Source organism: Lissotriton vulgaris, chromosome 1_1, assembly GCF_964263255.1.
Source record: "Lissotriton vulgaris chromosome 1_1, aLisVul1.2, whole genome shotgun sequence".
In the NCBI taxonomy this organism is placed as follows: Eukaryota; Metazoa; Chordata; class Amphibia; order Caudata; family Salamandridae; genus Lissotriton; species Lissotriton vulgaris.
In genome coordinates this window covers 1,051,997,521-1,052,021,710 of record NC_141685.1, presented here as the reverse complement: position 1 = coordinate 1,052,021,710, position 24,190 = coordinate 1,051,997,521, and the positions used below count along the sequence as shown (strand labels likewise).

The window sequence follows — 24,190 nt, the reverse complement described above, 5'->3', positions numbered from 1 at the left end:
CAATGCTGCGCTTTGGAATTAAAATGTCAGAAAAATACTACATTTCCAGTAAAAGCGTCTTTCTTTTTTGGATCCATTTCACAGGGAAGCAAATAAAAGAAAGGAGAGGAAAGAGAGCGAGAACCCATCTTAAAGTCACGATTTTCATGGGCGTCCGCAGGGGGGGCAAGGAGGGTCGCTCCAGGGGGGGGCAAGCGCCCCTCCTTGCCCCCCCCCTGCGGACGCCCATGTGTGGAGAGCCTGGGACTCACGTCTGAGTATATCCAGCACACTCATTAAGACAGCTTGGCTCAGTCTGGCAGAGAATGGCCAATCAGAAGAGGTCAGCTGGAAGGCTGGATTTTAGCTCACAGAAAAGAAAGTTCTATAACTTTTTTTCTGTAATAGTTATTATAAATCTAACAGTAGCATGTTGTTGGATTTATCATAACTATAATTTAGAGTCTTTGAATGACATTTCTATCTTGCTCCTATCAATATTTAAACTTAAATAAAATATTCCCATGTTAGCCAATAGAGTTAGTTTTCTACAATGGGGAAAAACCCTTGGGGGATACCCTAGGGGTAACTGATATATAAAAAATAAGGTCGTTTGAGGCTTTAGGGGTACCTTTAAAGCAAAAATCTAACTTGCATATAAATTTAATGTAAAAGCAGCCTGAAAAGCATAGTTGCCTTTAAAATGACAGCAGACACCACAGTAGTGCACACTTAAGTGCATTAAATCTGCTGGGCCTGTAAACCCACATGCCTTACCATATAACAGAGACTTACAGGTAGGTTGTCTGTACCACTTGTAATTATACCTAATTACCATGTACTTTTATTCAGAGCACAGACCCTGGGTCTGGTTAGCAGAGCCCAGTGCACAATCAGAGTAAAAAAAAACAGCATCTAATAGTCAAAATGGGGGCAGAAAGTGGGAGGAAACTGCAAAAGAATCCTGGTTTCTATCACTGAACTTAAGAAAACCTTTCCAAAATAGTGGAATGTAGAATTGTGGTGTAGAAACCTCAATTATTTAAAACAAGCATTGGCAAAGCCAAATACATCTGACTTTAAAGTGCTAATCAGGCAAACGCCGGCTTGTGCAAACGCAGGCAGACAATTTGATATATAATAATAGACCTCCTGGTAACCCCCCAACACTTGATTTACTGGGGTAGGAATGTTTAAAACAAAAAAATAACTCCTCAGCCACCTTTGCACCTTTACCCTAGATTCTTCTTTCTAGCAGAACAATTGTTTGCCAAAAATGTTGAAGAAAATGTTGCATTCGTTACTACTCGCATTCGTTACTACTCTGATGGCAAAATGGCTGGCAAATCATTTGGTCTGAAATGAATTGTAGTATTAATTCAAATGCCTTACTGGTTAATGCCAATAAATCAGACCAAAGGTTTGAACTTTTTTGAGTAGCTGTACTTTTTCTCACCTATTTGCTTACTTGCAAAAAAGGGCCCATACCTCTCTCCACTTCTTCTCCACTGGAAAGCAGAGCAGTTCTTTGCTTCTCTAAAATGGTCCATTTTCTGCTTGTTTTGGTAGTGCTTTGTATTGCCAAGGGGAATCTTTTCACATACCACTTCCTGGAGGGTATCCTCTTTGATCCACCACAGGTCAACTTTCTACTCGGGGTAACCCGCAGCAGGAGCACGATTAAAGCCAGAGGGGCATATTTATGTAGGAGTTGCGTCACCCTTGTGCCGCACAATGGGTGTTCCCACACATTTACTTATGGATTTTGGCACATTCCCAGATTTACCAATTGTGGTAAACCCGAGAATGCGTCAAAATGCTACTCCCTACATAGGTGAGGCTTAACGAGGAGAAATCTCTTTATCTCTGCTTGTTTCTAACTTTTTCTATGAGTGCTGCATTCTGGCTCAGGGGATTGTTTTAGTGCAGGAAGGTACCCTTCCCTGCACAAAAACAATCCTGCTTACAAAGCAGGCCCCCTTGCACCATGGGGCCTGCGTTGGTGCTAGGCATTCAAAAGGGTGCCAGCGCAAGGAAAGTTCAAGGTAAGGAATGGCTACAAGGCATTTTATTCATAAACTTAGTACATATGGTTTAACGCATATCATTCAAGGGTTGATTAAGTAATTGAACCCTATCGTATCCACAGGATAACTAAATCATTATTGTGTTGTTCCTAGACATTCAATGAAAATAAACTGAAGAGAAGAATGAAGTGAGCACACAGCAAGTTAATTTTATCTGACAATTTTTAGTATTGAATTGATCAAAGAGTACAAATCATGGGGATAAAAAGAAATAAATCCAATATTGGCAGTTATGAATGGATGTACATACAAATTAACAAATCGATTCATAACATATCAACAACTCCATAGATAAAAGAAGAAGACCAAGTTCTTTGATATACAGAGGTAATCTTCAAGCATTAATGCTGTGGAGATGGTGATTACGTCGACGTTTCGGTCTTGCTTGTAGGCATCAATAAGACCATCATCAGGACTAATTTTTTGTGAAAAGCCCCTTTGGAGGAACAGGGCGGAATTAAAACCTGGTCGCCACCTTCAGTATATTTCAACTGGAAGATCTGCAGTGACTAACGATGTCAGCTGTAACTGCGGATAAGATGTTTCTGCTAGAAATCTTGTCTGGATAGACAGATATATTGTGGTATTAATCGCACAAACATGGATCTCCTGCTCTTGAAACTTTCACTGTAACGGGTACGGAAAGGACAGGAATGTGTTGTGTAATGCTAAATACAGTGTATTCTTGTCCTTTCATGCAGCGCGGCAAGGTGGCGTGCTGCGCCATGTGAAGGGTACATAAATATGCACAGGATGATTTACAACCCCCCAACAGATTTAGCACATTCATACCTTCTCTCTTACAGATGGGGAAATTGAGAATTCTGAACCCAGCTCCATCATGCAGTGGATTTGTTTCTGCACACACGCGCTCCTCCTACATATCCATCATTTGTTACTGCTGAATTCCTCCTGTGAAGCCAGTCCTCAGTCAGAAAAATGCCATTATCAAAATTCAGCACTCTCTCTGGAATATCCTCAGTTGTACCCCAGCTGTTCCCTCTATCACTCTGCAAATTGGCCAGCAAGAGTTGTAGGTCATAGACGCATGGCTTGGAATAGCAGAGTTCTAGATGTACTTCACCAAAGAGTGCTGTGATTTTTTCATTGGTATCCATCAGAGTGTTAAGTGGCTGGATCCATGGCTTATAGATAAATGAAAAGTTCATTTCAATTCGCAGTGCGTTAGCAGTGAGGCTCAAAAAACATGTTCTTCAAATGTTTGCCTCTGTTCCAGAGATAGTTTTATGTTTCACTGTACTTTTAGATTATCAGCTTCATATTTCCAGCTCTCTATTACAGTGGTCCTGATGCATTATCTCAGTTCACAGACAAAAGTCAAGAAAGAATCTCACCCACCAATATTGGAAGGCCAAAAATGTTAATGAAAATGATTTACATCAACTGTGTAGAGTCGAATTGCTTCAGACGACATGCTGAGGAATCATGGGTTTAGTGCTAGCACATGGGAACATGGGAACATGCTGAGGAATCGTGGGTTTAGTGCTAGCACATGGGAACATGCTGAGGAATCGTGGGTTTAGTGCTAGCACATGGGAACATGCTGAGGAATCGTGGGTTTAGTGCTAGCACATGGGAACATGCTGAGGAATCGTGGGTTTAGTGCTAGCACATGGGAACATGCTGAGGAATCGTGGGTTTAGTGCTAGCACATGGCAACATGCTGAGGAATCGTGGGTTTAGTGCTAGCACATGGAAACAATGCTGAGTAATCGTGGGTTTAGTGCTAGCACATGGGAACATGCTGAGGAATCATGGGTTTAGTGCTAGCACATGGGAACATGCTGAGGAATCGTGGGTTTAGTGCTAGCACATGGGAACATGCTGAGGAATCGTGGGTTTAGTGCTAGCACATGGGAGCATGCTGAGGAATCGTGGGTTTAGTGCTAGCACATGGCAACATGCTGAGGAATCGTGGGTTTAGTGCTAGCACATGGAAACAATGCTGAGTAATCGTGGGTTTAGTGCTAGCACATGGGAACATGCTGAGGAATCGTGGGTTTAGTGCTAGCACATGGGAACATGCTGAGGAATCGTGGGTTTAGTGCTAGCACATGGGAACATGCTGAGGAATCGTGGGTTTAGTGCTAGCACATGGGAACATGCTGAGGAATCGTGGGTTTAGTGCTAGCACATGGCAACATGCTGAGGAATCGCGGGTTTAGTGCTAGCACATGGGAACAATCTGAGGAATCATAGGTTTAGTGCTAGCACATGGGAACATGCTGAGGAATCGCGGGTTTAGTGCTAGCACATGGGAACATGCTGAGGAATCATGGGTTTAGTGCTAGCACACGGGAACATGCTGAGGAATCATGGGTTTAGTGCTAGCACATGGGAACATGCTGAGGAATCGTGGGTTTAGTGCTAGCACATGGGAACATGCTGAGGAATCGTGGGTTTAGTGCTAGCACATGGCAACATGCTGAGGAATCGTGGGTTTAGTGCTAGCACATGGGAACATGCTGAGGAATCGTGGGTTTAGTGCTAGCACATGGGAACATGCTGAGGAATCGTGGGTTTAGTGCTAGCACATGGGAGCATGCTGAGGAATCGTGGGTTTAGTGCTAGCACATGGGAGCATGCTGAGGAATCGTGGGTTTAGTGCTAGCACATGGGAGCATGCTGAGGAATCGTGGGTTTAGTGCTAGCACATGGGAACATGCTGAGGAATCGTGGGTTTAGTGCTAGCACATGGGAACATGCTGAGGAATCGTGGGTTTAGTGCTAGCACATGGGAACATGCTGAGGAATCGCGGGTTTAGTGCTAGCACATGGGAACAATCTGAGGAATCATGGGTTTAGTGCTAGCACATGGGAACATGCTGAGGAATCGTGGGTTTAGTGCTAGCACATGGGAACATGCTGAGGAATCGCGGGTTTAGTGCTAGCACATGGGAACATGCTGAGGAATCGTGGGTTTAGTGCTAGCACATGGCAACATGCTGAGGAATCGTGGGTTTAGTGCTAGCACATGGGAGCATGCTGAGGAATCGTGGGTTTAGTGCTAGCACATGGGAACATGCTGAGGAATCGTGGGTTTAGTGCTAGCACATGGGAACATGCTGAGGAATCGTGGGTTTAGTGCTAGCACATGGGAACATGCTGAGGAATCATGGGTTTAGTGCTAGCACACGGGAACATGCTGAGGAATCTTGGGTTTAGTGCTAGCACACGGGAACATGCTGAGGAATCGTGGGTTTAGTGCTAGCACATGGGAACATGCTGAGGAATCGTGGGTTTAGTGCTAGCACACGGGAACATGCTGAGGAATCATGGGTTTAGTGCTAGCACATGGGAACATGCTGAGGAATCGTGGGTTTAGTGCTAGCACATGGGAACATGCTGAGGAATCGTGGATTTAGTGCTGGTACATGGGAACATGCTGAGGAATCATGGGTTTAGTGCTAGCACATGGGAACATGCTGAGGAATCGTGGGTTTAGTGCTAGCACATGGGAACATGCTGAGGAATCATGGGTTTAGTGCTAGTACATGGGTGTAGTTGTGAGCTCTAGCATCTTGACTCTCCTCAGTATACTCCCCTACAGTCACCGTCTCTAAATAACATACCATCTCCGGGTGACATTTCTGCACTAACACAGTCTGATCTGCACCAGGATTGTGAAGGGAAAATTCTAGTCACCAGTACGGCAAAGGCCAAAGCAGGGTTTCTTTAAAATATGTATAACACCTAAAATATTGATGATATCTTACACTTTGCATCCAAATGAATGCTGTCCAGAATTCTGTTTAAAAACACTTTATTCGACTAAAATGCCTGATACGTAACAAGTAAAGGTAATACCTATTTCAATTATTCCTTCCTCTGTGCCTAGCCAAAGTGCAAGAAGAAATTGATCAGGTGATCGGAAGAGAGAGGCAGCCTACGATGGACGACCGGGCCAACATGCCTTACACCAATGCTGTGGTCCATGAAATCCAACGCGTTAGCGATATTGTACCTCTCGGCGTACCGCACAAGACTTCAAGAGACACAGAGGTCAATGGCTTCTTCATACCAAAGGTAATTCCAGTGTTTTAAAACCTGATGTCCTCTTCTAAAAGAGTTCAGTCATATTCAGATCACCCCCCCCCCCCAACCCTGGGCAGGCACTCATTTAGCAGTAGCGAGGATGTAGCCTAACGGCTAGGGCGGTTGACCTCAAACCTAGAGAACTGGGTTCCAGTCTCGGCAATGACACTCAACATCCTGAGATTCTGGACAAATGACTTAATCTCCCCGTGCCTAACAAAAATGAATGTGTCCTCACGTAAAGCGCTTTGATTTCGGGGCATGTTCGCGCTATATAAAACTTCGAGAAAAAAAAGATGAGAAGACAAGGTTAGTCATTGACAGCCATTGTTGCTTATTAGCAGGATGCTCAAAAACAATAGACCTATAATACTATTAAATGATTTATCTGTTTGAAGCTCATCTGAAATCGCAATTACCTATTTCTCACTTACTCCATTCTCTGCAGTTGCTTATGTTCTAGAAATATAGATGCTTTAAACAATATCCAGAAATGATTCCTTTCAAATGCAAGCTCAGTAGCAGATAATGAACCCTAAGGATCCTCTTTGGATGTCGAAAAATATAGAGATTGTGTGTGTGTGCCTTACTAAAGCACTTGAGTGAGGGCTGAACAACAATGGTTTTGAGTTTTACTTTGGAGGGAGTATGGCAAACAACCTATACGTACGGCAAACAACCTATACCTCTCTTGGCGTGGGAGTTATTGGTTTTGCACTCCTGGTGGGAGGGGGTGGGGTTAGGGGTCCCAGCATTCCTCTGTTCCTTTATCTGTCAGGGAGATGGTCATCTCCGTAAGCAAGGAATGGGACGAGAACTGGATGGACCTAGGGGAAATGAAACATGAACTCTACCTAGGCAGCTACCAATGTTTTAATCTACCATGAGAACACTCCAATGCTTTTTCAAAATATTTCCTAATTCACGTTACTCTCTGTTTAAAGAAAAAATAAGTTTCGTTCCTTTTTAGGTCGAGCCTAGCGGCAGCGCGCATGCGCTCCCCGATATGCGAGACTGCTGTAGTAGAGTATAGGAGAGAAGCTGCACCCACACTCCTCCAATATTTTTCCTTGGCTTGTGTCATTGTCATTCGTAAATGCTGCCTTCGGATTCGTTAAGAGGCTTGTTAGTCCCCCCTTAGTACGACCTTGTCTTCATTTGTACCCTCTCATGGCGACTGGCCCTTTTACTTTGGTTGTTGCACTGGACCTGTTATTTAGTCTGTAAGCACTACTTACTTTATTGAGTTTCTCTTACTGCAGGCCGGACATGGGCTGCTTCAGCTGAAACCGCTTGTGTTTTTATAAGCAGTATGGCTGCCCCCGTAACACGGTCACCTGCTTTCAATCACTTTAACCCAGCATTATCTTGTGTCAATTTCACCCCCCCCCCCCAAGTAAAGTGGATTTAGAAATGATTAGCGAAATAAGTCATGTGAATTCCAGGTACCACATAATCCTGTGCTAAAGGGCTGCAACCGACAAGTAACAGCACATGTGTGTTACGTCTTCTGTACTAAACCCACCTGATGGGTTGTTTTCTAAAGCCTGTTTTATTACCACCATCACCAATACAACAACCACCACCAATACCACCAACATCAATACCACCACCTCCACCAATACCACCACCACCAATGCCATCAATGCCAATACCACCAATACCACCACCACCGTCAATACCACCACCACAACACCAACACCATCAGCACCACCAATACCACTACAATCACCACCAATAGAACCACCACCTACACCACCACCAATACCACCACCACCACTACCACCACCAATACCACACCACCACCTCCATTACCATTAATACCTCCACCACCACCAGTACCACCACCACCAATACCATTACCACCAACACCATTACCACCAACACCACCACCAATACCTCCACCAATATCACCACCACCACAATACCAATACCACCACCACCACCACCACCACCAGTACCACTGCCAATGCCAATACCACTATCACTAATACCACCACCACCTTGTAGTGTAGTTCCTAGTTTCCCACTAGGCCCTGCGCATTGGAATAACATAAACAGTAGTATCGACGTGGAACTGCGGATATTCCAGGCCTCCACTGACTATGCTAAACTGAATTGGGTGTGTTACCAACTAGCTCAGAGGTCACTGGAAACTTTCTTCTCTGCATGGGAAGTGATCAGCTTCCCTGGCACAGACAAGAAGGGATTCAGTTTTCCAACAACCGTGCAACATGACAACTTTGCTCCTCAGATCAAGAGTCAATCTCTAGGGTTGTGTGAAACAATAGACATGTATTTCACTCAGTCAGTTTAGTGCAGTTTACTTTCACGAGATGTAGAGAATAGAGAGACGGGCGTTTGTCAATAAAGGGTTAACATTTATTGAACAGTCTTTCTTCTCGTACAAGAGAAATGTATTGCCACAATTGCAAGACTTGTTATTATAAAAAGTACGTACAGTAAGATAAGGATTGCGAAATAGAACTGTAAAAGCATTGATATGGTTTCTTAGCCATACAATGGTTTAAAAGTAATAAAACATATATACAGTCATATATACATTAGGCTAAAATACTCAACTGGTGCTTCTAACTACGCCTACCCCAGTGTGCCTGACCTAAGCCTAACACATGGAAGGGGAGTAAGTAAGTAGCTTTAAGTTAAGTTGGTTTTGCCAAGGTTTGCTTCAAGAATTCTCATCTAAGGGTTTAGTCAACACCATACCTCTGAATAGAATGATGGAAGTCTGGTATTTCCTTCAGGGGGCACTCAATATCCCAGTCACCCGCGAGGGCAGACCGGAAACGCTGGAGCTGGATTTCTCTGCAGGAGAAAGGCAGCGGCTCTTCTTCAGCGCGTCAGGAGGAGGAGGGGGGACAGCGTCCGCGGCAGCTGGAATCTGCTGGGCTTCTTTCGCAGAGGGACGGCTGTTCAGCTCCTAAGCGTACTGCACCATCGTTCGCGCTTTAACAGCGATAATGGTATCAGTAGCTTCACCACCAAGGGACAACAGCAGCAGCGTACTGCCTGCAGCAGCAATGGGATGCACAACAGGGTGCACGGCAGCTTACAGCAGCACGACAGCTTTCAGCTCACATTGCTTAAGGCAACGTTGGTAATATTTATACCTGACAGGTGCCGGGTTTGACGCAAGTTTGCTGGACATAAGACGTCAATTAAAGATGTCACTAGGAAGTGATAGTTATCAGTTGCTCATTAGAGTTCCATTACTAATCAAAACACAGCAAGCGGAGATTTCCAGGTTTGCTGAGTTTTTATCTTGTTGAAGAACTCGGAGTGTTAATCTAGGAATATCAGATAGTGACTTCTGCTCTGTCATTGCACTAATTGGTTGCAAAGGAAGTGGCAGAGAACTATGCTGGAATGTGGCTCTGTTCGTGTGAGGCCAGAGATGACTTTTCTGAAAATCGCACTTGAACGGTTATGCCAATATAGGGAATAAATGGATTTATAGCCGAATAGGGGCATAAGGTCGCAGTATCGATCAGGAACCTAGATAAACACGCAACACCCACTCCACGTTTTCATGTCCATCAAATTACTAAAACTAGAGCAATTAGATGCATGTGTAACATTGCCCACCCCAAAATACATAAATGCATTCGAAATAGGCGTATATTGTAATACGTGAAATTTAGGTACTGTACGTTTTTGAAGCATAGAAATCATTCAAACATTATTGCGTATGAAAATCAATGAACGATTATGCAAAAAGAATTACACATGAAGTATCTCTGACAGAAGAAGGGCGAGATAAATCATCACATAAAAATGCATTGTAATACCATGTGCTAGAGGCTGATGTAATGTTGTTATGTCTCTAGATGTGATTAGAAATAGAAGTGTGAAGCTTCTGTTCTCTAAGAATAGTTTTTACGTTAAGCAAAGAATTGTTCGTGCCAAAAAGGGTCAATATTAAAAAAAATGTCCAATTCAAAAGATTTATTGCTTGACCGGGGAAATAGAGTTCCAACGCTTTTAACAGTTTTTGTTGATCAAAACTGAAGGCCGAATTCAGAGTTCATGGGAACGCTGTGTGTCGGAAAGCTTCTCCAAAGTTATTGTTTCTGTACGGGTGAGAACATCGTATCAGACAGGCTCTCAAAGAATTGGTCTACAAATTCAGGTGACAGTTCAACCAAATTAGATAGTGCTGTAACTTGGCAGGTGTGAGAATGATTGCTGTCATCATAGTCGGGAGCAGCAATGCTCACAGATGGTCGTACCTGTGTGATGTTGCTTTTGTCACTCGCTCCACTGTTACCACCTAGTCGTAGTACAGGAGTCTCAACGAATGCCGTCATCAGGATTGGTAGCCGCTGGGGACAACACAATGCGTGAGCCGTTATTGGACTGAGCAAAGTATCGACGTCCATTGGTACTGTTGATGGAAGTGAAAGACAGATGTCCAACACGCATTCATCTCCGCAAAGCATACATCGAAGTACCGGTAAGATACAGTTCTGCCATATAGGTCTGAATGAAAGGAACCAGGTCATGTTTAGATCTCTCAGCCTGGCCAATCCAAGGACGTTAGTTATCCTGTCCCGGTAGCGCATTGCTAGGATTGTCTCTTCCATTCCCATGGGAGCTATGTCTGAGCCGAGGCTTGCATAACGAAGCAGGAGGGTCAAAAATAAAATCCCTGCTACAAGTCCCAAAAATAATGGTATGCCGCCAAAAACAGAGTGTACAAAATTAGGAATGATTCCCAAAATTGCTTGAAAAGGTGTTAGCAGTCCCGTAAAGACTGTCTTATATATGCCTGGGATGCTTGTTGCACTAGACATGTTAAGGAGTTGGCTCAACATTTCTACGAAATGCACGGGGCAATTTGTTGATAAAAGGTCATGAACTTCAGTAGCTGTCCTTGCAACTAGAAGATCATACGTCTCTTTTGATGACGTTATAGGCACTGTTGTCTGTAAAAGTACAGATTTCATTTTGCTTAATGTATCAATTCGTATAGAATAGAGATTCAGACGAGGCCAGATGGGAGTCACTGTGTCTGCAGGCCCACTCGGGAACAATGCTTGCATACAGCATTTGACCATGGATGTTACTTTTGCTAGATAACTTTTCCCTGGCACGAGGCCACAACATCTGTGATCCGTTCTAAGAATGTAACTCCCGTTTGCGAGTTGCATAAAGAAGGGCTCTATCTGAGTTGCAGGTGTGACTAGCTGGTGGCATGAAAGGTTGTTTGAATTTCCATCACATGCTCCGTGTAAATTAATACCCTGACACAAAAGTATACCGCTTAGTGAATGTTTACAATTTTCACCACTAAGAAATACATTTTTGTCGCTGTCACTATAGCAAGAATGTGTGTATGGTAATTTCCATTCAGATTTTACATATCCTTTACCCAATTGTTCATACTGGCCAGCAGGTATCTACTCAAGGCACTTTTTAAATCGGAAAGTTGTTATCGGAATGGTGATAATTCCGTGTATTATCCATTCAATGACAGGACTCTCTGACATTGTCAATGGTAATCTCTCAAGTTTTTCGATGCTCAGGATTGTATAGTCTGCTCCTTTCTGTGCCAAACTGATCTGTTTATCAGTAAGGTTAAAAATGGAAAATAATGACGTTGTGTTGATTAAACGCCAAGGCACATAGCCTGAACGAAGATTTTGCAGCGTCCAGCCTAATTCTATAATAGAACGTAATTGCGACTGGCCATGTTGTAGCATTAGCAAGTCTCTGTCTATCACATCAAAGGCAGAGGATACAATATTGTCCAACGAATATATTCTGGAAGACAGAGTCATTAACCCATTGTCTACCACAAAAAGTGATTTTTCCAAATTAATACGATCAATTTCTCGTATTTTTTCAGCAGTTTCAATTTGTTTGACTTTCCAAGCCTCGTTGTACGCAGCATAGATACTGGTCGCTATGAAACGCTTTTGACGCTGTTTGCGTGGTCCAAGAATGAAATCGCGCAAATCAGCACCATCTTTTAGTAAAGACAAGTGTTGCTTAATTTCAGCCAGTGTGGATGATGTTAGCCATTCAAGGCAGAGTTTCCCTACACTGTATGTTGTTATTATCCCTGGATGTTGTCTCTGGGAATATCTCGGGTCTGGTCTGGTCATTTTTAACCCCTGTGTTTTATTCAGGAATCTATCTTGACAGCTGTTTGTGTCAGTAGGCCAGATTAACCACTTTTTCCAATCAGGACGTGATCTGTTAAAATGTAAAATTTGTGACACGTCTAACTCAATATCTGCAGTCATATTTTCTGGTATTGGCTTCGGTATAGACGGTGTTTTAAGGTCTTTGATCTTAGCTAGGCCAAGACAGGATGTTTGGTGTATTGTGTCATTTAAAAATAACATTTGTTCTGGTATCATGCAGGTTCTAAATAGTGCTTCAATGCCCTGTACCTGCCAATCTTTTGTACCCCAAATGGTTTTCTTTTCAATATTATTTTTCCAATAATCAAAACCAAATGTCATCATTTTTTCATAAAATGCTTCTGAATATATCAATTTAGAATTTGTCAGCATTGTTTTCATTCCTGTTTTATCTAACAGTTTGTAATAAAACGTTTCTGCATCACTGGTGTTAAACCCTGAGAAGTATTTGAATTTCTCAAAAAATGCTTTAGAACTGCTTTTAGGTGGTGTAGCACAATGTTCCCATTGATTATACATAAAAACATTTCTAGGCTGTGCAGATTTATGCAAGTAGTGATCACCATAGTGTGTGTAACAGAATAACTGCTCATAACTAGATGAACCTTGTAAATAATCATGATCTGTGAATCTAGCTGACATTACTAAATCAGACATCATGTCATTAATACTGTTAAAGTCCCAATCATCAGAGAATGTACTAGGTTTTACAAAGTCACTTAAGGAAACCTTCAGTTGATGAGGATACTTCAGGATTTCGACCGGACCATAGATCTCATAGTCTGTTTTCTCCCATACTACCCCACCAGGTATTGGAATTGCTGTGACATTTACTGTTGACAGTTCTCTTTTCTTCACGTGGGATGATCTGTGTGGTTTCAGGACTAGGTTGATGTTCTGACTTGCTGTGTCCATTCAATTGTAATAAACTTCCCTAAAATTAAAACTAAAATTAGGCGTAGTAGGAGTATGAATACCCCTGAAATAATCCAATGCTCAATCAACGGTGAATCCAGATATAATTCTTTGATTTGTTGAAGGAGTCCTGTTGTATTTTCTTTAGAATACTTTTTTGTTTCTGGCATCACTTCGGGGTCGTTTTGATCTTCAGAGAAGTTGTCGAAGTTGATGAAATAACCAGAGGCAGTTCTGTCAATTGATGGGATTGTTCTTTCAATCTGTCTCTCAGTAGCACTTTCTGATGCCACATTAGTGTAGACTGGTGTTTCTTGACGAACTGTTTCAATCTGTGTTCCAAGAGGCACGAGTTCCATGGCATTATTGCATAGTCCTTCATTGTGCACTGCAGGCTGATCGAATGTGATTAGTCTTTCAGTTTGAACCTCTTGGATTGTTGCAAGTTTGGGTATTCTGTTGTTTCTTGGGAGTCCACTGGGCCTACTGTTGATTATAGGCCACATGCTTGTGGTTTTACCAGGTCGATGGACACGACTCTGTTCTCCTTTTTACCAGCAAGGGGCGGTACCACAACTGATCTTGTTCCGATGACTGCCAAGACAGGTACTGCTTTTCTGTAAGAAGGCCCAAATTCCTTCTTCACCGCAATCTTTTCTCTGACTAGATCCCCAATCTTTGGAATCCAGACAGGCCTTGCTGGGGATGTTGCTGGTGGTGCCTCGTCAGTGGTACTTGGCTGTTGCTTTAACTTTATGTTGCTTAAGGATTTTCTTGTTTCATTCAGTTCCTGTAAAACAGCCAAACGATCCTTTACATCAAAGTGCGTTGTTTCTTCTTGTACCACTGACATCTGACTATCGAGGTCCTGAATACGCATTCTAATTCCGAACAATAGTTCGTATGGGCTGAAACCTTTTAGAGAATTTCTTGGCATGTTGTTAAGACTAGTTTGGACACTTATTAAATGTTTGACCCACCCAGCGCCTGAACCTAATACCTTCGCTGTTATAGATTGCTTTATGTCACGGTTTTTTCTTTCTACCACACTGTTCCCTTCGGGGTGTGACGGACAAGAATACCGTAACCCAATTCCCATGCTGGCCATGGCCTCCTTATAAGCTCGAGAGCTAAAAGCAGGACCCTGATCAGAATGGAACGTGGTATTGCGTATGTGCCGATAAAGACTCGCAAATCTTTTATAACCGTTCTAGCGTCAGCCGAGCGCTGGGGGCCTCATTATTTAAGTGTGTTTAGCCTTAACTGTGTACAATGGGACGCGCTTATCTTCTTTGATTACGCAGATAGACCGCCTTATGCTGTCTAGCAGGGATCCTGAAACTACACTGGCCTGTTCATTACTGCGATCTCTGTTGCAGTTTTCACAATTTTGAGCAAAACATTGAATATCTATGCTCATTCCTGGCCACCAGTACTCTGATTGTAATTCTTTCAGAGAAACCTTAATTGTTTGGTGTCTCAGACCCAACCCCATGTGTGCTTCCAGTAAGAGGAAGCCCCTCCTGCTCCTGTTTGGAATTACTCTGTCCCCCACTCCAGGGATTCGAGCAAAAGGAACGGAGTTTGCATCGATTATGTATGCATAATTGAGTGGATAGTTTACGGGTAGTGCTGCACAGTCGCCTTTTACGGTCGTTTTTACTGCCAGCATGGTTTCCCCGTCTATGTATTTTTCTGTACGCTTTTTTGTGGCTACGGAAGCCGGTTTAGTTGCTTCCGCTGTGGCTGTATTAGCCAATCAATTCCCTGCAACGTGAACGCCATCACGTCGAAGACTCTGTGCGTGAATCACGTGAGTCTTTTGTAGTTCTTTGTCTAAAAGAGCTACCTGTTCCCAGAGCAATTTATGCTTTATTGTGGCACCTGTGTCATCTTTGTAATCGTTTTCAATCCAACTCTGCAGTTTATTGTTGTAAGAGTTGACGCAAAAATGAGAATCGCACACTATAAGTGTCGGGAATTCACGTTCTGCATTTTCGAGCGCCATCTTTAAAGATCTGATTTCAGTTCTCTGAACCGAACAGATTCAGTTTTTGTTACTTTCGGTCTGAATTTACCGCACAGCCAACGACCTTTAATAATCGCACATGCTGCATTGTAGGATTTGCTCTCTACATTGAAATGCTGTACAAAACTATCTGTATAGATTATACAGGCGTATTGTGGGAGAGGCAGAAGTTCGATTGGCAGAGGATATTCTTCTTCATATTCTAAATCATTCAGTTCTTCGAATTGCGGGGCGAAATAGTATTTCACATCTTCCGCTCCTAGAGAATCTACACACTGTATCCATTTCGGATCCAGTGACACTGTAGGCAGGTTTACTGGGCTGAATAGCGCCTCGAAGGCGGATTCCGTTGTGAGGATATTAATCCTTTTGCCGTGTGCTAGTTCTCGTTCATTTGCTAATGCGATTTGCACTGCTTTCACAGTTCTTTCTGTGGGACTGAATGTTTTTTCTACTTGTGTGTACAAGTGAGATTTAATTGAGATTGGTACCTTTTCTCCCTCTTTAGAGGTTAGGTGCGTGAATCTGCATCTTCCTGGGATGACTCGGATTACAAGATCACGTGTGTTGTCACGTGTATCTAATTTTGTTTTTGCTAACATGTCTGTTTGCAGTGATCTCAAAATTTCTGTGTGTTTTTGAGTCCAATTGATTTGTTTAAAATCAGGTTTAATTAGTTCGTAGAGAGGTTTAACCCTCTCTGCGTAATTTAGAATGTAAGTTCTTCCGAAATTCAGAAAACCTAGAATGGATTGTAAATTGTTCAGCGTTTTTGGAGCTTGGAGTACAGCGCACTTCTCTAAGAAGTTGTCCGCTAGGCTTTTCCCTTCACTTGATAATTCGTACCCTAAAAATAGTACCGACAGATGGGCAATTCGAGACTTTTTAAAGTTGAATTTGTAACCCTCTGCTGCGAACCCAAGTATAATGGTGTTCACTCTTTTCAAGTGAGTATCCAAGTCGTCGTCTGTGAGATAGATATCATCTACGTAAGATAATGCCTCATCATCATATATTTGTAGTAACTCTGTTACCCTAGCTGAGAATAGTCCTGGGCTGTTCTTGAACCCCTGTGGGAGTCGACAGAATTTTTCTGCGACCCAAATGCAGAGAAAGCGGTCAAATATCTGCTTTCTGGTGCAATGTTTTGACAAAAGAAACCATTAGATATGTCTAATGTCGTTTTATATTTTTTCCTAACTATGTTATTCATTAGGGCTGCACTATGCGAGTTTTGTACTGCAAAAGTTTTGCAACATGTATTAAGATGTCTGTAGTCCAAAACTAGACGATATGAATTGTCTGGCTTGGAGACAGGAAACAAAGGATTGTTCATTTGAGAGGTGCATGTTTCAATCACCCCCTGGTATTCAAGTTGATCTAAGATCTCCCTGACTTGTTTTTTAGCTTCTTGCTTTATGGGATACTGCCGTTGGGCAGTTGGTTCACTTTTTAATTGGATTTTGTGAGGAGGAGAGTCCTCATCCCATCCTACATGATTTTTATATAATGCAGGTGCCTGGGCTACTGCCCATTTCCTTGCATATGTATATTTTTTGTGAATCGGAATGTGATTCGAGAAGGCAGGCATAATCACTTCTTCGCCACGAGGGCACTCCCTGACAAACTCCGGGGGCCAATGTTTTTCAGCTAACAGAATATCATAGCCTTTTGAGAGCTTATCCCAAAATAGACCTCTTATTTTCCTAGTCTTATCACCCTCTATACGCAATGTTATTTTGTATATTTTATGGGGCTCGCTAAGTCTGGTGTCGGCAGTTTCAACCTGAATGTATTCATTCGTGTCCACTGTCTCCAGATGACTCATCAAGATCTTGCGCGCTATACTGATTTCTGCTGCACTGTCCAACATTGTCAATGCCCACTCCCCGTTTTTCAACTGTGTCCTCAGTATTCTCAGCATGGTTGATTACTCTAATACTGGCTACCTTCTTTTTCTGAAATTGAGATTTCTTATTTTGAGCAGGTTCCTTGTCTTTGGATACAATACAATGGTAACGGCTTCAAAGAGCGCACTGCACTAAGTCAAGGTATATGTAATCAATCAAGCTATCACATTGGTGCTCAGGAAGAGGTGGGGGACTGGTTACCACAGTCTCCAAGACAAACCAAGGGTCCAAACGATTAATTTGATCCTCCGAGCACACAAATTATCAAAAAGTCTTGATATAGTTTTCACTATTTCTTTTAATGTTCAGTCTTCTTTCAAATCCAATCCAAAATCCATCAACCGATCTCTCGCAGCCAACACGCGTTTCGTCAAGTCCGTGTAGGACCAATTGACTTCCTCAGGGCTGCAACCCAAATATTTACAGTCAAAACTAGGTTTGTGCAAGTTACAATGCAACATAAAGACAATTGTTACATTCATTAAATTAAAGTTCCCTTAGTATATCATCTCAACCTTAACTCAGGTTTAGTGTCTATTAACAATGTTTATCCAATGGAGTTTGACTCATATGCTTATACTGCATATGGACGACTAGCATGCTGAAATTTAACAGCAATTAGGTGAGTTAATTTGAGTGACCTGTGAGCCATGGGTGTTATTAGGGACCATGACCTTAGACTCTTTTTACTTTAATACAAGACTCGTATGAAATCATAGTTGATATTATTTCTGATGTACAAATAGCCTGTTGGACGATTGTTGATATCATGATTTTGGCACATATTTCCTTCTTTAAGAAACCATTGGATAAACATTGTTAATAGACACTAAACCTGAGTTAAGGTTGAGATGATATACTAAGGGAACTTTAATTTAATGAATGTAACAATTGTCTTTATGTTGCATTGTAACTTGCACAAACCTAGTTTTGACTGTAAATATTTGGGTTGCAGCCCTGAGGAAGTCAATTGGTCCTACACGGACTTGACGAAACGCGTGTTGGCTGCGAGAGATCGGTTGATGGATTTTGGATTGGATTTGAAAGAAGACTGAACATTAAAAGAAATAGTGAAAACTATATCAAGACTTTTTGATAATTTGTGTGCTCGGAGGATCAAATTAATCCTTGTCTTTGGACTTGGTGTGCTCTCCTGGGTCTGACCGTCCTCTTCTTTCCGAATTCTGTGGAAAAGATCGAGAGGGACGTGTATCAATGCTTTGATATCTATCAGGTTTTTTCAGATTATCCCTATTTCTAAGGTTATATCTTTTCTCAGAGGGCTCCCTCTGGGGAGACTGGCGTTCTCGAGTCGGAGTTCTTTCCCTCCATCGAGGAGACCTTCCTCTGGACTGGAAAACTTTTTCCTTGGGAGTGGATTGTTTATTTCCATCCCAGCTCTTTTTAGGAGTATTTAAATTATTTTTAATAAATATGTTTTCAGGATTTTCGAGCAGTTGGGGCTTTACCGGTTTCCCACCCAAGCTGTCTCAACCCAATTCTTCATAGCATTTCTCTATGATTTTGGCAAGCTCAACAGGATCTTTTATATCTGTTTCCTTCAACTTCTGGTGGATCGCCACAGATGCTGCTTCTCCTTTTATATTGGCTAATAATATAGCCGAGACCTGCTTGAAATCTTTCAGTAATTTCATACCTAGATTTAAAGCGGGCTCTGGACCGTATTCGTTTTGAATCTGTTTTAGCACTTCTGGTATTACCGCCATAGACGGAACACCGTGTGTTTTTGTGTAAATGGAAGCAAAGACTGTACCCCAAGTGTCGCAGTCCTCCACGTGTGGTGAGATTCCCATAGGAAGGCAGATGGTCAAGATTCTGTGTTTCTCTATAGGGGTAGTATCAGGAAATACTGCCTCTATTTGAGTGATTTTCTGTGCTAACCAGAAAGGAATTTGTTCCCGTTTTACGGGTGTTTTACCAAGACATGACTGTATGTTCTGTGGTGTAATTTTATTAGTGTTCCCCTGATGAGGGGTCAGCTGTGGTACATTGACAGCTGGCTAGACTGTTGCAGTCCGCATTACATATTGGACTAATTGCCTATGTATTTTAATTAATGTTTTTAGCTGTACTAACAGCTCTTCTTTAGACATTTTTACAATGTCAGGATGTGGTGTGTAGCTGGCTAGAACCGGCCACGTTGCTCCTGGTCTACCTAGTGGACCGAGCCTAGTTATGTGATCATTGTGTTTTAGGGCGCCATTAAACCAGAGCAGGTGCTCTTGAAATTTAAGTGGAATTTCAATCTCCTCGAAAGGAGCGTAATCTTCCGGAGGTTCCTCTATTTTGTAATAGTGAAACTCTTTTGTTATAGCGCTTACCGCTGGAAAGTTTATCCATGAATAGAATACCTCTGTCTGCCGATATTCGTGAGCCTCTATCACGAAAATTACTGTACCACCTTGAGGTGTCAGTCCGTTATCTATAAGTTTTAATGTTATAGATCTTCTTAAGTGGACCGGGATGATAATAGCATCCGGGTCTGTGTGTTCGGGACCTTGCTGAGTCGCATCTGCTGCGGCCCCAGTGGTTCCGTTATTTTCTCCTGGCATTGTTAAAATGCAAGGTTTGCAGAGTAGGTCTCCAAGAAGACAAAGATTAGGTGCACAATATTTTGGAACACTGTATCCTTCAACGTTGAATAAACCAGAGCTTTACATAGGAATCTCTTCCTACTAAGGTCGGGCGGATTTTAACCTTTCACCCACTCCAGACGTCTATTGGAGTATTTACGGGAGAAAGGGGTCTGTGTGAAATATGCACGACTGAGTTACTCTACCGTCTTGCGTTAGTTTATCGCCTTACCAAACGTTTGGGCGCCATGTAGTGTAGTTCCTAGTTTCCCACTAGGCCCTGCGCATTGGAATAACATAAACAGTAGTATCGACGTGGAACTGCGGATATTCCAGGCCTCCACTGACTATGCTAAACTTAATTGGGTGTGTTACCAACTAGCTCAGAGGTCACTGGAAACTTTCTTCTCTGCATGGGAAGTGATCAGCTTCCCTGGCACAGACAAGAAGGGATTCAGTTTTCCAACAACCGTGCAACATGACAACTTTGCTCCTCAGATCAAGAGTCAATCTCTAGGGTCGTGTGAAACAATAGACATGTATTTCACTCAGTCAGTTTAGTGCAGTTTACTTTCACAAGATGTAGAGAATAGAGAGACGGGCGTTTGTCAATAAAGGGTTAACATTTATTGAACAGTCTTTCTTCTCGTACAAGAGAAATGTATTGCCACAATTGCAAGACTTGTTATTATAAAAAGTACGTACAGTAAGATAAGGATTGCGAAATAGAACTGTAAAAGCATTGATATGGTTTCTTAGCCATACAATGGTTTAAAAGTAATAAAACATATATACAGTCATATATACATTAGGCTAAAATACTCAACTGGTGCTTCTAACTACGCCTACCCCAGTGTGCCTGACCTAAGCCTAACACGTGGAAGGGGAGTAAGTAAGTAGCTTTAAGTTAAGTTGGTTTTGCCAAGGTTTGCTTCAAGAATTCTCATCTAAGGGTTTAGTCAACACCATACCTCTGAATAGAATGATGGAAGTCTGGTATTTCCTTCAGGGGGCACTCAATATCCCAGTCACCCGCGAGGGCAGACCGGAAACGCTGGAGCTGGATTTCTCTGCAGGAGAAAGGCAGCGGCTCTTCTTCAGCGCGTCGGGAGGAGGAGGGGGGACAGCGTCCGCGGCAGCTGGAATCTGCTGGGCTTCTTTCGCAGAGGGACGGCTGTTCAGCTCCTAAGCGTACTGCACCATCGTTCGCGCTTTAGCAGCGATAATGGTATCAGTAGCTTCACCACCAAGGGACAACAGCAGCAGCGTACTGCCTGCAGCAGCAATGGGATGCACAACAGGGTGCACGGCAGCTTACAGCAGCACGACAGCTTTCAGCTCACATTGCTTAAGGCAACGTTGGTAATATTTATACCTGACAGGTGCCGGGTTTGACGCAAGTTTGCTGGACATAAGACGTCGATTAAAGATGCCACTAGGAAGTGATAGTTATCAGTTGCTCATTAGAGTTCCATTACTAATCAAAACACAGCAAGCGGGGATTTCCAGGTTTGCTGAGTTTTTATCTTGTTGAAGAACTCGGAGTGTTAATCTAGGAATATCAGATAGTGACTTCTGCTCTGTCATTGCACTAATTGGTTGCAAAGGAAGTGGCAGAGAACTATGCTGGAATGTGGCTCTGTTCGTGTGAGGCCAGAGATGACTTTTCTGAAAATCGCACTTGAACGGTTATGCCAATATAGGGAATAAATGGATTTATAGCCGAATAGGGGCATAAGGTCGCAGTATCGATCAGGAACCTAGATAAACACGCAACAACCTATACCACCATCCCCACCAACAATGCCACAACACCAATACCACCACCAATACAAATAACACCACTACCAATACCACCACTTATACCACTACCACCAATATCACCACCACCAATACCCCCACCCCCACCAATACCACCACCACCAATACCATCAATATCACCACCACCAATACCACCACAACCGATACCTCACCACCAATACCACCACCTCCATCACCATCAATACCTCCACCACTACCAATACCACTAACACCACCACCAATACCTCCACCAATATCACCACCACCAATACCACCACCACAATACCAATACAACCACCACCACAAATACCACCAATACCACCACCACCAAATAAGTAATGTGAATTCCAGGTAACACATAATCCTGTGCTAATGGGTTGCAGCCAACAACAGCACATCTGTGTTACGTTTTCTGTACTAAACCCACCTGACTGGTTGTTTTCTAAAGGCTGTTTATTACCACCACCATCAATACAACAACCACCACCAACATCAATACCACCACCTCCACCAATACCACCACCACCAATACCATTACCACCAATACCGCCACCACCACCAATACCCACACCACCAACACAACCAATACCACTACCATCACCACCACCACCACCACCATTACCACCACCAATACCACACCACCACCACCATTACCATTAATACCTCCACCACCACCAATACCATCACCACCAATACCATTACCACAAATACCACCACCACCAATACCTCCACCAATATCACCACCCCCACAATACCAATACCACCACAAATACCACCAATACCACCACCACCAATACCAACACCACTAATACCAACAGCACCAATACCACCAGCACCAATGCCAATACCACCACCACTAATACCACCATCCCCACCAATACAAATAACACCACCACCAATACCATCACTAATACCACCACCACCAATATCACCACCACCAATACCACCACCACCAATAACACCACCCCCACCAATACCACCACCACCAATACCATCAATAGCACCACCACCAATACCACCACCATCAACCCCACCAATACCACCACCAATACCACCACCAGTACCACCACCAATACCACCACCTCCATCACCATCAATACCTACACCACCAGCTGCAATTTGCAATATCACCAATTTAATCGGGTGCAAACAATAATTGCACAATGCCTAAGAAAAGGAAAACTCTTAAAACACATAGAAAACAAATTCGCACATTTCTGAGGGAGGTGCAAACAAGTACAGCCTAGCCTCAGCAGCCAATGTTATATTGTGCTTCAAGAAAATTAGTCCCAGAAAATGGTGACGTGCAGAGTGTAAATATAGGCAAACAAAAATTATATGGTTCAAGTTTCAGACATGGGTGAGGCAGAGCTCACAATACCTCTCATCCTTTGGAATACCTTCCAACGCCCCTGTAATAACACTTAGGGGGCGATTACAATCTTCTCCAGAAAGCATTCCTATCAAATAGGTCCCAGAATGCGTTATGGACGACTGGGATCGGGTGAGTCCGAACGAGCGACTTGTATGTATCCAGATGCTTCCGGATACTATTCGGTCGGACTCCCATTGACTTCAATGGGAGCCTGTCTTCTGAAGGAGAACACGGGCTCCCATTGAAGTAAGTGGTTGGGGAAACCCTTGCACCCTGTGGTAGGCAACCCATGGTGCCTGCCACACAGTGCATGGTTGGAAAGGGGGGTCCCTTGGGTACCCCCACAGGCCCGATTCGAAGGGGCCTGGGTGAAGAGGGGCCTGCTACGGGCCCTCAAAGACAGACCTCGGTAGCCGATTAGTTCTGGAGAAACCAATTCAGAACAGCTGTCTGAATCGGTCATCTAACTTGCTCGCTCAGAAAAAAAGTCCATAGAGCTGTACATTTCGGCTCCGAAAGACTCAACCCATTCGAATGCCGTTCGAACCCCATTCAGACAGCCCTACCGGGTTACGGACATCGTAATCGGTCGTTGGGAACTGTGTACAATGCAGTCGGCAAAAAGGGTTTCGTATCGGATTCAGCAAACTTGAATCTGATTCGGAGCCCTGCCGAATGAGATCATAATCACCCCTTAGTGGTAATAGATTTAGCCTACTTAGCAAAATGTTTCTACGGACACCACGGGGAAGGTTCCATAAAGGATAGGGTTGTGGTTGTTTGTACATGCTACTTCCAACTAAATGAAATGAAATGAAAAGCAATTTGTAACGCGCAACTTTGCCCAACGGGCGTCAAGGCGCCTAACCAAACATTTTACCAAATAAAAGAATCAGAAAGACAAGCTACTGATAAGCCTCAATGAAAAGCCGCGTTTTTAATGCTTTCCTAAAGAGGGCCAGAGAGGGCTGTGCTTTTAACTCGGAAGGGAGTTCATTCCCCAGTTTGGGGGCCATAGAGGAGAAGGCCCTTCCACCCCATCTGACTCTATTTGTTCGGGGAACGGCTAGGAGATTCTTAGAGGCAGAACGGAGGCTTCTGCTAGGGATGTAGGGGACCAGGAGGGAGCCAATGGCTTCTGAACCTACACCTGCTAGGGCACTGAAGACCAAGCATAAGATTTTGAAAGTGATCCTAAGATGAATCGGGAGCCAGTGTAGATTCTTCCTAGCAAGAGTAGCAGAGGAGGTATTAGAAATGCCCAGGACAAATTTG

At 43.1% G+C, this 24,190-nt stretch overlaps 1 protein-coding gene across 1 annotated transcript in view; it reads left to right on the top strand.

Moving 5' to 3' along the window:
* LOC147748522 (cytochrome P450 2D15-like) overlaps positions 1–24,190 on the top strand; it is a 369,523-nt gene that overhangs the window by 251,479 nt on the left and 93,854 nt on the right. Inside the window, exon 7 of the mRNA XM_086962816.1 lies at positions 5,926–6,113. Within this exon, the coding sequence (XP_086818942.1) occupies positions 5,926–6,113 (188 nt within the window). The remainder of the gene's footprint in view (positions 1–5,925; positions 6,114–24,190) is intronic.